General features: G+C 40.1%; 1 protein-coding gene across 1 annotated transcript in view; it reads left to right on the top strand.

Moving 5' to 3' along the window:
• The first annotated feature begins 3697 nt into the window (after positions 1-3697).
• Positions 3698-13421, top strand: part of bmper (BMP binding endothelial regulator) — a 41770-nt gene continuing 32046 nt past the window's right edge. Inside the window, exons 1-4 of the mRNA XM_067449393.1 lie at positions 3698-4418; positions 9045-9130; positions 10545-10644; positions 12661-12743. Of these exons, the coding sequence (XP_067305494.1) occupies positions 4319-4418; positions 9045-9130; positions 10545-10644; positions 12661-12743 (369 nt within the window). The 5' untranslated portion in view covers positions 3698-4318. The remainder of the gene's footprint in view (positions 4419-9044; positions 9131-10544; positions 10645-12660; positions 12744-13421) is intronic.

The raw sequence follows: 13421 nt of genomic DNA, 5'->3' as shown, positions 1-13421 counted from the left end.
ATAGTGCTTTATTTATCCGCTATAGACGAGAGCTTTCTGAAGGATAGTGCTTTATTTATCCGCTATAGGCGAGAGCTTTCTGAAGGATAGTGCTTTATTTATCCGCTATAGACGAGAGCTTTCTGAAGGATAGTGCTTTATTTATCCGCTATAGGCGAGAGCTTTCTGAAGGATAGTGCTTTATTTATCCGCTATAGGCGAGAGCTTTCTGAAGGATAGTGCTTTATTTATCCGCTATAGACGAGAGCTTTCTGAAGGATAGTGCTTTATTTATCCGCTATAGACGAGAGCTTTCTGAAGGATAGTGCTTTATTTATCCGCTATAGGCGAGAGCTTTCTGAAGGATAGTGCTTTATTTATCCGCTATAGGCGAGAGCTTTCTGAAGGATAGTGCTTTATTTATCCGCTATAGACGAGAGCTTTCTGAAGGATAGTGCTTTATTTATCCGCTATAGACGAGAGCTTTCTGAAGGATAGTGCTTTATTTATCCGCTATAGACGAGAGCTTTCTGAAGGATAGTGCTTTATTTATCCGCTATAGACGAGAGCTTTCTGAAGGATAGTGCTTTATTTATCCGCTATAGACGAGAGCTTTCTGAAGGATAGTGCTTTATTTATCCGCTATAGACGAGAGCTTTCTGAAGGATAGTGCTTTATTTATCCGCTATAGACGAGAGCTTTCTGAAGGATAGTGCTTTATTTATCCGCTATAGGCGAGAGCTTTCTGAAGGATAGTGCTTTATTTATCCGCTATAGACGAGAGCTTTCTGAAGGATAGTGCTTTATTTATCCGCTATAGGCGAGAGCTTTCTGAAGGATAGTGCTTTATTTATCCGCTATAGACGAGAGCTTTCTGAAGGATAGTGCTTTATTTATCCGCTATAGACGAGAGCTTTCTGAAGGATAGTGCTTTATTTATCCGCTATAGACGAGAGCTTTCTGAAGGATAGTGCTTTATTTATCCGCTATAGGCGAGAGCTTTCTGAAGGATAGTGCTTTATTTATCCGCTATAGACGAGAGCTTTCTGAAGGATAGTGCTTTATTTATCCGCTATAGGCGAGAGCTTTCTGAAGGATAGTGCTTTATTTATCCGCTATAGGCGAGAGCTTTCTGAAGGATAGTGCTTTATTTATCCGCTATAGACGAGAGCTTTCTGAAGGATAGTGCTTTATTTATCCGCTATAGGCGAGAGCTTTCTGAAGGATAGTGCTTTATTTATGGCCCTTTGGGCTCATGAGCTGAACTGACGTTTAAGATTTATTTGCAATATTGAGGTGTTCAGTTCAGTTTTATTTCAACATGTCCTCTAACCAATACGCCTATATAGGGCGTTTGTCACTTCCTGAAATACGACCCATATGAGCGTTTACTAAAGTTGCGCCCCTATCGACAATATTTTAATTAATTAAATACGACCCGTAGGATCATATTCTAAAGTTGTGCTCCTATTGACAGCAGGACTCTTTCATTTTAAAGCATTTTTCCCTTTTATCTGCTTAATATTTCAGGTTTTGCGTAGCTCAGTTGGTAAAGCATTGCACTATACAGCAACACCATGTGATCATACGATCGTGAGTTCAATCCCAGGGAACACACACATGTGCTCATAAAGTGTGTGTGACTATAAATCACTGGGTAGGTTTAGGGATGGGGTGGGTGTAGTTGCAAATAAAATACAAATATCTTTGCTAAATGGAAATATGACAAATGGTGGTAAAAAGTCCAGAAATTGCATTAAAATGAACACGCGTTTGGGTCTGTAACGACAGTCATACGTCAGACGTAACGTGACACTGTCATTATTTTTACACCAGCTAGAGGGCGCATGACGTTAAAACGTAAATATAGGTCGTAATAAGGTGCTTGAAAAATGACCTATAGAGGCGTATTTTTTTGAGGACAGGTTGTTTTATTTTGATGTTAGAAAATGAACATGATTTCTCATCTTACAATTCATGATTCGGATCGCGTGTCAAACTGCTGAATCACATGACACTGGCGATCCGAATCATTGAATCGATTCGCTGATTCATAACCGTTTGAATCTTTATTTGAGGATTGAACCAGGGTTGCCAACTCTCACGCATCTGGCGTGATACTCACGCTTTCAGGCTCTGTCTCACGCTCTCACTCCGCCCAACTCAATCTCACGCCAAATTGCCAAACCTGCTTTTGATATTAAACAAAGCTATAAGCTTTATTTTTTTTAAATGTGTTTTAATGAAATTCAAACAATAAATAGCGTTTTGGCGCTAATGTGGCATAATGTTAAAGCCAGAGGCGTTGAAAAGCGGAGTTGCATGCTCTCGTCTCCCTGCGGCGCGCTGGTCACGTGGCCCATGAGCGCTCAATACTTCTAGCGCTGTGCCAATGAATTTAAATGGCTTAAGCGGATACACAACAGTTTCACCATATAGATGTTTGCTGCAAGTTTTGGTAAACAGTACAGCATAGTGTTAGTGTTTATTGATTATTAAGTCAGCCATATTTACAGGATCGTTTTTTTATGGAGAGTGAATAACATTAATGTTATTCTTGTATTTAGCCCTCAGGTATTCCTTACTAATAGGCATAGACTGTAAAAAAAATACACTAATAGGTCACACACTCACACTCATACTCATTAAATGATATTTATTGAATATTTTGAGGAGATCTTTTGGTACTAAATACTATTTGTGCAAGAATTATTGTCAATAAATGACCACTTAAAATATTTTTCTTTTAATATTTGTATTTCTTCTAAAATTTATATAACAATTAGTGTAGTAATTAATATTAAAATAGAGAATTCCAATTCAAAGAGGCAAATTAGAGTCATTTTGTGGCTAAAAATATTAATGTTTATTTGTAATGCCATTAGGTGCCTTATGGCTCTTTAATAAATATGTATCTAATCTAGTTGCTCAAAAATATATTGCAGTCTTTGCATTCTAATAAATATTTAGATATGATGATCAAACACTAGAATTCTTTAAATGTGAAATTTCAAAACTTAAATAACTTGCATCCTAATCTTTTTAAAGAATAATGATACTTATATAAGCAGTCACAAGTGAATATTAAGGAATGGCACATATAATTTGACCCAAGAAATGTTTAAACTAGTGCCAAAACAAACATATTATTATGTACAGTATATATACTAGATATAAACTGATACTGAATCAAGATCAAAAGCATTACCCCCCCCCCCCCCCCCGCCAGGCCCCCCAAAAATCTCACTCCAACCTGAACTTAAAAGTTGGCAACCCTGATTGAACACAAACGCGGAAGAGAAGCCAATGCTGAATAAAGTCGTAGTTTTTGTTATTTTTGGACCCAAATGTATTTTGGATGCTTCAAGAGACTCTAATTAACCCACTGATGTCTCATATGGACTACTGTGATGATGTTTTTATTCCCTTTCTGGACATGGACAGTATAGTGTGCATACACTTGCATACGCTCTCGGACTAAATATAAAATATCTTAAACTGTGTGTGAAGATGAACGGAGGTCTTACGGGTGTGGAGCGACATTAGGGAGAGGAGTTATTGACAGACATTTCATTTTTGGGTGAACTAACCCTTTAAGACTTTTCCTCGAGCTTGTAATGGGGTTATTATTTTCGCTGTAAGGAATGGTTATTCTTTACTCCTCCAGAGGGTCAGATCTCAGCACACGCGCTCTATGGCGCTCTCTGGCGGCCGATCCCACAGGACTGGGCTCAGGGCTCGTCCCTCTCCAATCAGGACCCATCGTCTCCAGCGGATCTTTGATGTGCAGATGCGCGCGGAGACGCTTAGCACCTACTTTGGACCATTATCAATGAATGAAGTCATTGTTATTCTAAGGAACTGCATACCAAAGGCGAGCTCCCATCCAGCGGTCTTTGTAATAGGCTGAAATTCTTGTTTGGTGAGAAAGCTCCAGGAGTGTGTTGTGGAATATAGGGGCGGATCTCGCCGCGCACACACAGATCCGTGCGATAGGAGCCCACACGTGCGTTTAAATAGAGAGGGTGAGACGTGCGCGCGCGCCGCGGGGATGTGTAGCGCGAGGACCGTAACCGGGGATGACCGCACACCGGACCATGGCCGTGCCATCTCTCCACAGGACCCCGGGATCTTACCTCAGATTTAAACTCTTGGCGCAGTTGGTGACCCGCGGATCTGGATGTGTTTTGTCGTGATAATGCCGTTTGCTGAAGGGCTGGCGTCGGGATCGACTCCCTCATGACTCCCATGTCTCTCTGGATCCTAACGAAGAGCAGTTTTGGATACTGTATTTATTCAGAAGTTTTCTTCCCGCCCGGGCGTCTGGAGTGACTTTAGGATGCGGTGTGTGTCTCCTCGCGGAACACACGGAACACACAACCTGCTGCTCTGGCTGATCATCCTCCTCGCGCCGCGCTTCACCGCGCCGTTAATCACCGGTAACTGCGCACCACACACCCGGTTCACCCGCGCCGTTAATCACCGGTAACCGCGCACCGAATACCCGCTTCCCCCGCGCCGTTAATCACCGGTAACCGCGCACCGAGCACCCGCTTCACCCGCGCCGTTAATCACCGGTAACCGCGCACCGAGCACCCGCTTCCCCAGCGCCGTTAATCCCCGGTAACCGCGCACCGAGCACCCGCTTCACCCGCGCCGTTAATCACCGGTAACCGCGCACCGAGCACCCGCTTACCCCGCGCCGTTAATCCCCGGTAACCGAGCACCCGTTTACCCCGCGCCGTTAATCCCCGGTAACCGCGCACCGAGCACCCGCTTCCCCCGCGCCGTTAATCACCGGTAACCGCGCACCGAGCACCCGCTTCCCCCGCGCTCTAGCGCCGCCGCATGTGTTTGGGTGAGGCGTTAGTTTAAGGTTGGTGACAGGTTGAGCTCGTGTAAATGACAGTGCGGTTATTACAGTAGTGGGTGTGTTGTCATTTAACGTATTAGATCGATGCAGCAATATTAATAATAACAATATTTAATATTAAATCATACTTTTGATTTGAACAAAACCAGTGTAGATCATTTAAATGACCCGTAATCTCTTAAATATTAGACTTTATTTTACAGTGACATTGTTCCATATGTCAGATGTAGTGACCAACAGTAAATGATGCCTAATCTCACACACTCAACACACACTGCTCGAGGCTGCGGCTCACTTTAAGTCACTCATCTCGATTGAACGCCATTATTTCAGGGTTCTGGGTCAGATGTCACTGCTTCGTTATATTGACTTCAAACCGTTACTCTTTGACATGATGTTTTTATTTTAAAATAACATGTTTCAATCAAGTGACCCAATCAAACAGGACTCCACTTCCCATCATGCTTTGCAAATGGGCTGAATTCGGAGAGTAAATGTTTTAATATTTTATGCATTTTTAACCAGATGAGAAAATGGAGAAATTTAAAAGTGTGTGTTCTGTTAGTGTTTTAGAGGTTACCGCTGTGGTGAAGTGTAGAGGGCCTGATAATAACAATAATTAAAACTGCTTTAATAATAATATTATTGGGCATGCCATGAACGTAACACAACCATCTCATGCAGGCAGTAAGGTTCAGTGAAAGGCTTCTTTGATTAAATAACCCTCTACATCTGTAATTACACTGGATTACTCATCATGGTTTTTGTTTGATATTCATTTTAGAATAATTGAACTTAATCGTTTCAGACAAAATTAAGAATGTTAACCTGATTTAGCTAAATGGCATTGATTTAACCTTACGTTAAAAAAAGTTTACTGAAATAAACAATGTTAATTATATTCAACATAACCCAGTTACGTGAACCCAGTTGACATAAAAAAGTGAAGTAAATCCAACGTATCATTTTTTGAGTGCATGCAAACTAACCCGAAACTGCAAAAAAGTATTGAGAAAAAAAGTTTCCTGGTTGCCTTAACATTTTGAGTTCATTGAAATTAAAATTTTGAGTTAATACGATGAACATTTTTTGAGATTCGACAACCTTTATTAAAATATTATTATGAGATTGTGTAAGCATATTGGGTAATTGTGTGTTTTATTTGTGATGACGCAGCCAAATTGTGCTATTTTCATGATTTATCACGTGTGGTTCAGATACAATAATATTCTGAGTTTCTATTTATTAAACCAATGTCCTTCATTGTATCAACTCACATTTTTAATTTCAATAAACTCAACATTTTAAGGCAACCAGATTACTTACTTTATTAAGTTAAACCAACAATACTTTTAGAGTGTATAGAAGTACATGTTGATTATTTATATTACTCAGTACTTAAATATATAATTGCTCTGTAATAAAGACACCTTATTGTTAATGTTAACGTGTAATTCTATATTTAAGTGTCGGTGTCGTGAATGGCGTTAGTTTGGGGTCAGATGCAGTGGCTGAGACTCACGATAGGCCGACTTTAGTTTAACACAGAGCTCACAGACACATGATGAATGAATGATCCTGAGGTTAAAGAACACGCTAGAATGTCTGGACGGTTACTGTACGTCTCAGTTTAGTGCTTTAAAAATCAATAGCTATTAAATATGTAAAGGTGAATCTAGTTATAAGGCGGTATATCGGTTCAATCAAAAGTAACTAATCCGGCATTTTTTTCTGTGATTAATCGCGATTTTTAATATTTTTATGAAGGCTAGTATCACTGATACTAAAACTGCTACCGATGTCTCAGAAAACTATAAAAAAAATTTGAACACTAATGATGGACATTCAACATTACAGAATAAATAAAAGCTTAATAAAACGTCCAACTTAAAGCAATCTTCACCCAAACCCGGTATGATAAATGTCATTTGGAGAAGGTCACACAAACGAGGCTTTATTACAGTAATATTATTTTGAAAACATTAGATTTTCTACATTATTGTCTGAGTTTTACACTGTCTTGGGTTAATAATATAGCCTAAGCATGATTGATAACTGCTTGTTATGAATAAAAGGGGAAAATTATTAGTAATTCTCTCAAATTGGCCTGATGAGCAAAGCCCTTTAAAAACACATAATATCAAGACCACACACACACACACACACACACACACACACACACACACACACACACACACACACACACACACACACACACACACACACACACACACACACACACACACACACACACACTGCCCCTAAACCTACCCATCACACACACACACACACACACACACACTGCCCCTAAACCTACCCGTCACACACACACACACACACACACACACACACACACTTCCCCTAAACCTACCCATCACACACACACACACACACACACACACACACACACACACACACACACACACACACACACACACACACACACACACACACACACACACACACACACACACACACTGCCCCTAAACCTACCCATCACACACACACACACACACACACACACTGCCCCTAAACCTACCCGTCACACACACACACACACACACACACACTTCCCCTAAACCTACCCATCACACACACACACACACACACACACACACACACACACACACACACACACACACACACACACACACACACACACAGAGAGTGCACAAATACCGCCACATATCTAATGTAACTTTTTTTTAAACACATTAATACCACATGCTTTATTAATGTTTTTACTGTAAAGTAAAGTTGTGCAGTTTAATGGGGATATATGGTATTTTGTAATTATTTATTTGCCTCAGTTTTTATAAAATGGCAGTTATGTCAAATCTACTTTTAAGAAAGATGTGCATTTCTCCCAGTAATGGAGATGATGAAGATGTGCATTTCTCCCAGTAATGGAGATGATGAAGATGTGCATTTCTCCCAGTAATGGAGATGATGAAGATGTGCATTTCTCCCAGTAATGGAGATGATGAAGATGTGCATTTCTCCCAGTAATGGAGATGATGAAGATGTGCATTTCTCCCAGTAATGGAGATGATGAAGATGTGCATTTCTCCCAGTAATGGAGATGATGAAGATGTGCATTTCTCCCAGTAATGGAGATGATGAAGATGTGCATTTCTCCCAGTAATGGAGATGATGAAGATGTGCATTTCTCCCAGTAATGGAGATGATGAAGATGTGCATTTCTCCCAGTAATGGAGATGATGAAGATGTGCATTTCTCCCAGTAATGGAGATGATGAAGATGTGCATTTCTCCCAGTAATGGAGATGATGAAGATGTGCATTTCTCCCAGTAATGGAGATGATGAAGATGTGCATTTCTCCCAGTAATGGAGATGATGAAGATGTGCATTTCTCCCAGTAATGGAGATGATGAAGATGTGCATTTCTCCCAGTAATGGAGATGATGAAGATGTGCATTTCTCCCAGTAATGGAGATGATGAAGATGTGCATTTCTCCCAGTAATGGAGATGATGAAGATGTGCTTTGGTATAGTGGAGGATTGCTGCCATCTGCTGGAAAACAAACACCTTTACAATTAAAATAACACTAATATTTACATACAGCCACTATATTTATTTTCTTATTTATGTTTAGACTTTTCTAAAATTATTATTATAACAACAACAAAAAAACACTTATGGTTTGTGTGGTGAGATATAAGCTAAACATTTCATATTGGACAACTGTTCACAAACCAAAGTAATAAGACAGTGATTCTTATTTTACTGTTTATATTTTTTTTATGAAATTCCACGATATTTTATTAAAATATGTTATAGGGCACGGTTTGCATTTTTGACATATTAGTGAATAGTGTGTGCATATTTTAAATAAAGCACTATCTGCAGAGTTTGGTCTGAATGGATGACCTCAGGCTACAGGTAGAGCAGAACGTCTCCACTGAAGGATTCCTCAGATATCATCACACACACACACTGGGCCTGCGTTTTCAGTGCATTCACAGTTTTGACCAACATTTGTGTGTTAAAGGTGTGTTAACACAGCTTTATCCATTTCAAAGTTTCTGTTATGGCATCTGTTAAAGTAACGGTTTTAATTGAGATTATGGGTCAGATTCTCAGTTCATCAGTGCAGATGATTTCCCCATCGGCTGACCGACTGCTAATGAATGAAGGACTGGTCAAGCCGTTCTGCTGGTGTGTCCGCAGGTACAGAAGCCAGCTGTGAGGACGAGGGAGAAGTGCTGCACATCCCCAATATCACAGACAACCCCTGCATCTCCTGCATCTGCCTGGTGAATGACACACACACACCACTCACACACACACCACAGAATTGTTACCCATTCAGATCATTATATGACCTACACAGCGCAACGGTTGAGTTAAAATCTTCATGTGTGTTCTCCTGAAGAAACACACACACACACACCACTCACACACACACCACTCACACACACACCACTCACACACACACCACTCACACACACACCACTCACACACACACCACTCACACACACACCACTCACACACACACCACAGAATTGTTACCCATTCAGATCATTATATGACCTACACAGCGCAACGGTTGAGTTAAAATCTTCATTTGTGTTCTCCTGAAGAAACACACACACCGACATGTTGGATGGTCAGCAGATAAACATCACAGGCTCAGTTTTGGGTCAACTAACCCTTTAACATTTTTTTTAAAAAGCAAGTAGAATTGTGTGTTCATTGTAGGGCTGCACGATTAATCGTAATTTATTGGCGATAATGATATCCGCTTCTCTTGATTGATTTCATGTAATCGTCCCGATATTGCCGCTCTCGTTATTTCTCCTCAGCACGTGTTTATTCTTTCGGGGTTTGCGTTATCTTGCGTTGGTAACGAGCCTCCATTAGCAGTCATGTGTTTTTATTAATTTACCATCTAACAAAGTTATCATAGTTGGTTAAATGAAGTCGGTGCGCCACCTACTGGCCTTTTGGGTGAAGTGAACACTAACAAATTATTTGGAAAAAAAAGATACCTGGTTGTTAAATTTCATTGAAATTTAAATTTTGAGTTAATACAATGAACATTTTTGAGAATCGACAACCTTTATTCAAATAATATTAAATAAATCATGAAAATAGCACAATTTGCCGTGTTTCACTGCATCACCACACATAAAACACATAATTACCCAATATGCTTACTGCTTACACAATCTTTTAGTAATATTTGAATAAAGGTTGTCAAATCTCAGAAATGTTCATTGTATTAACTCAACATTTTCAGGCAACCAGGTAAGTTATTTTTTAAATAAAAAATTATTTTTCTCACCCCATTGGCAGATTATTTATCTTATTTTAAGCAAAAACTCTCTTCATTTTGAGTTATTTTCCCCAAGAAAAGACGATTACTTTTACGTAACTCGTAAATGTTTCTTAATGTAAGAATTTTTTAGATATATTGATTAGAAACAAGACAAAAATACTAAGAAAAGCATTTTGTTGCAGTGTAGTGTGTGAGAGTCCAACAGTGTGTGTGTTTCGCAAGGTCAGTGTGTGAGAGCTGACACGGCCGGTTGATGAATGGTTCGTATTGATTCTGCTGATGAATAGCGATCAATGCAGGACGTTTTATCTCTGAAAGATGATGCTGATGTGATTGAGTGGATCTGTCCTGAGAGCGGACCATGATTAGGGGTCATTTGTGTGTTTCAGAACCAGAAAGCGGACTGTAAGCAGGAGAAGTGTCCGCCTCTGGCTGACGATTGTGCCCTGGTGGTCAAACAGACTGGAGCCTGCTGTGAAAGATGCAAAGGTATGAAATATGAGGCATATCTCATGATTTATGACATGACAGCTCTTTAGTTCTGCAGATTAAAGGGATAGTTCAGCCAGAAATGAATCTTCTGTCATTAACTCGTCTCCCTAATGTCGCTCCACACCCGTAAGACCTCCGTTCATCTTCACACACAGTTTAAGATATTTTATATTTAGTCCGAGAGCGTATGCAAGTGTATGCACACTATACTGTCCATGTCCAGAAAGGGAATAAAAACATCATCACAGTAGTCCATATGAGACATCAGTGGGTTAATTAGAGTCTCTTGAAGCATCCAAAATACATTTGGGTCCAAAAATAACAAAAACTACGACTTTATTCAGCATTGGCTTCTCTTCCGCGTTTGTTTTCAATCCTCAAATAAAGATTCATACACTTGCATACGCTCTCGGACTAAATATAAAATATCTTAAACTGTGTGTGAAGATGAGCGGAGGTCTTACGGGTGTGGAGCGACATTAGGGGGACGAGTTAATGACAGAAGTTTCATTTCTGGCTGAACTAACCCTTTAACTCTTGAGTTTTAGCACCACTGCCCCCTTATGGCTTACAGACGCCATGACGCTTTCCTTCATTTTTTTGTTGTTGTTGTGAACAATTATTTGTATTGAGTAGTCAGTACAATAAGGAGAAGAAGATACAAGTTTGATTGTAACCCTCCACCCTCCCCATGGTAGACTTATACTGTACTGATTAACTGGAAGAGCAGCATTTCATTCGTTTATTAAAGCATTAGTTCAGCCATAAATGTGAATAGTGTGATTAATTCCTCCTGTGGTTGGCCAGCCGTCAGACCTCTGCTCATCTTCACACACAGATGAAGATATTAGTGTTGAAATCCGATGGCTCAGAAAGGCCTTCATTGACACCAATGTCATTTCCTCTCTCAAGACCCATAAAGGCACTAAAGACGTCGTTACAAAGCCCATCTCACTACAGCGGCTCTACAATCATTGATGAAGAGGCCAGAATAGAGTTAGTGCGCAAAAAACACTAAATAACGACTTATATAGTGATGGCCGATTTCAGAACAAAGCTTCGAACCGTTATGAGTCAGTGAATCGATTCATGATTCGAACCGTTATGAGTCAGTGAATCGATTCATGATTCGGATCGCGAGTCAAAAGTCACGTGACACTGGCGATCCGTAATCAATAACAGAATTAAATTGTTGGGTGAACAAACCGTTTAAATAAGAGCAGATATATCGCTTAACACAGAGACTTTTTATTTGTTACGGTGGAATCACGAAACAAAATGCACAAAAACTATCCCTGCCCTTGATATACAACCACAGATAATATTCGGTTTAGATGAGAAAAAAATACGAGGGCAGATTAGAAACGAGAACTTCTGACAAGCTTAACAAAGGACCATTAGGGATTACAAGCAAAGTTTGCGAATCTACACGGCAAAAAAGGCTCTTCTTCCTCAGTATTTTTGTCTTGTTTCGAGTCCAAACATCTAAAAACTCTTAAAACAAGAAACATTTACTAGACAAGCAGAAGTAATTGTCTTGTTTTGGGGAAAATAACTCAAAATGAAGAGAGTTTTTGCTTAAAATAAGATAAATAATCTGCCAATGGGGTGAGAAAAATAATCTTAATTCAAACAGAAAACAAGATTATTTGCATCTTGCTAAAATGGTGTAATATTTGGGAATTTGATATTGTACTTGTATCCATTTCGTTGTCAGTGCTCTTGCAGAGAGAGCCCGCCCACACGCTCTTCTGATTGGCTGTGACTTTAGATTGATTGATCTCGGTTGAATCTGGTTTGCTGCGGAAAATCTTGTTGCATCGCGTCTCTGATAGCATCTGGTTAGGACACGCCGTTAGGTGTGTGCAATGCTGGAAACAGAACTGTGTGTTACTGATGGCCGTATCAAATTCCTGTGTATCTGCAGATGCATTTGGCGAATAAAGTGATTCTTATCTTATCTTATTATCTTAACTAACTAACTAGTATCATCATCATCTCTCTCTCTCTCAGGCTGTCAGCTGAACGGGACGTCCTACAACAGTTCCCATCACTGGATCAGCGCTGGCAAACCCTGCGTCACATACAGCTGTCAGGTGGGACGATCACACTCAAACACACTGTAGTCTATAATTAGAAAAAATAAAAAATAAGATGTAAATTGTGAGCATCTTTAGAGCATCTCCAAAACTGCAGCTCTTGTGGGCTGTTCCCGGTCTGCAGTGGTCAGTATCTATCAAAAGTGCTCCAAGGAAGGACCAGTGGAGAACCGGCCACAGGGTCATGGGCGGCCGGGCCAAGGCTCATTGATGACCGTGGGGAGCGAAGGCTGGCCCGTGGGGTCCGATCAAACAGACCAGCTACTGGAGCTCAAACTGCTCCAGAAGTTAATGCTGGTTCTGATAGAAAGCTGTCAGAATACACAGAGCAGCTCAGTTTGAGGCGTATGGGGCGGCATAGGGTGACCTCTGACCCCTGACCCCGCCGAAAGCACTAACAGTGGCACGTGAGCATCAGAACTGGACCACGGAGCAATGGAAGAAGGTGGCCTGGTCTGAGGAATCACGTGTTCTTCTACATCACGTGGATGGCTGGGTGTGTGTGTGTGTGTGTGTGTCTTACCTGAGGAATATGGAGGACCAAATTACTCAAAATGAAATAATTTAATAAATAATGAATTTAATAAAACAACAATTAAATGTACCAGTTTATTCTGAAATAATTAAATTATTAATTAAATTATTAATAATTTATTTAATTAAATATTTATTAAA

This window comes from Pseudorasbora parva, chromosome 7, assembly GCF_024679245.1.
Source record: "Pseudorasbora parva isolate DD20220531a chromosome 7, ASM2467924v1, whole genome shotgun sequence".
NCBI lineage: Eukaryota > Metazoa > Chordata > Actinopteri > Cypriniformes > Gobionidae > Pseudorasbora > Pseudorasbora parva.
Note: the sequence above shows the minus strand (reverse complement) of the source record. Positions and strands in the feature narration are given on the sequence as shown.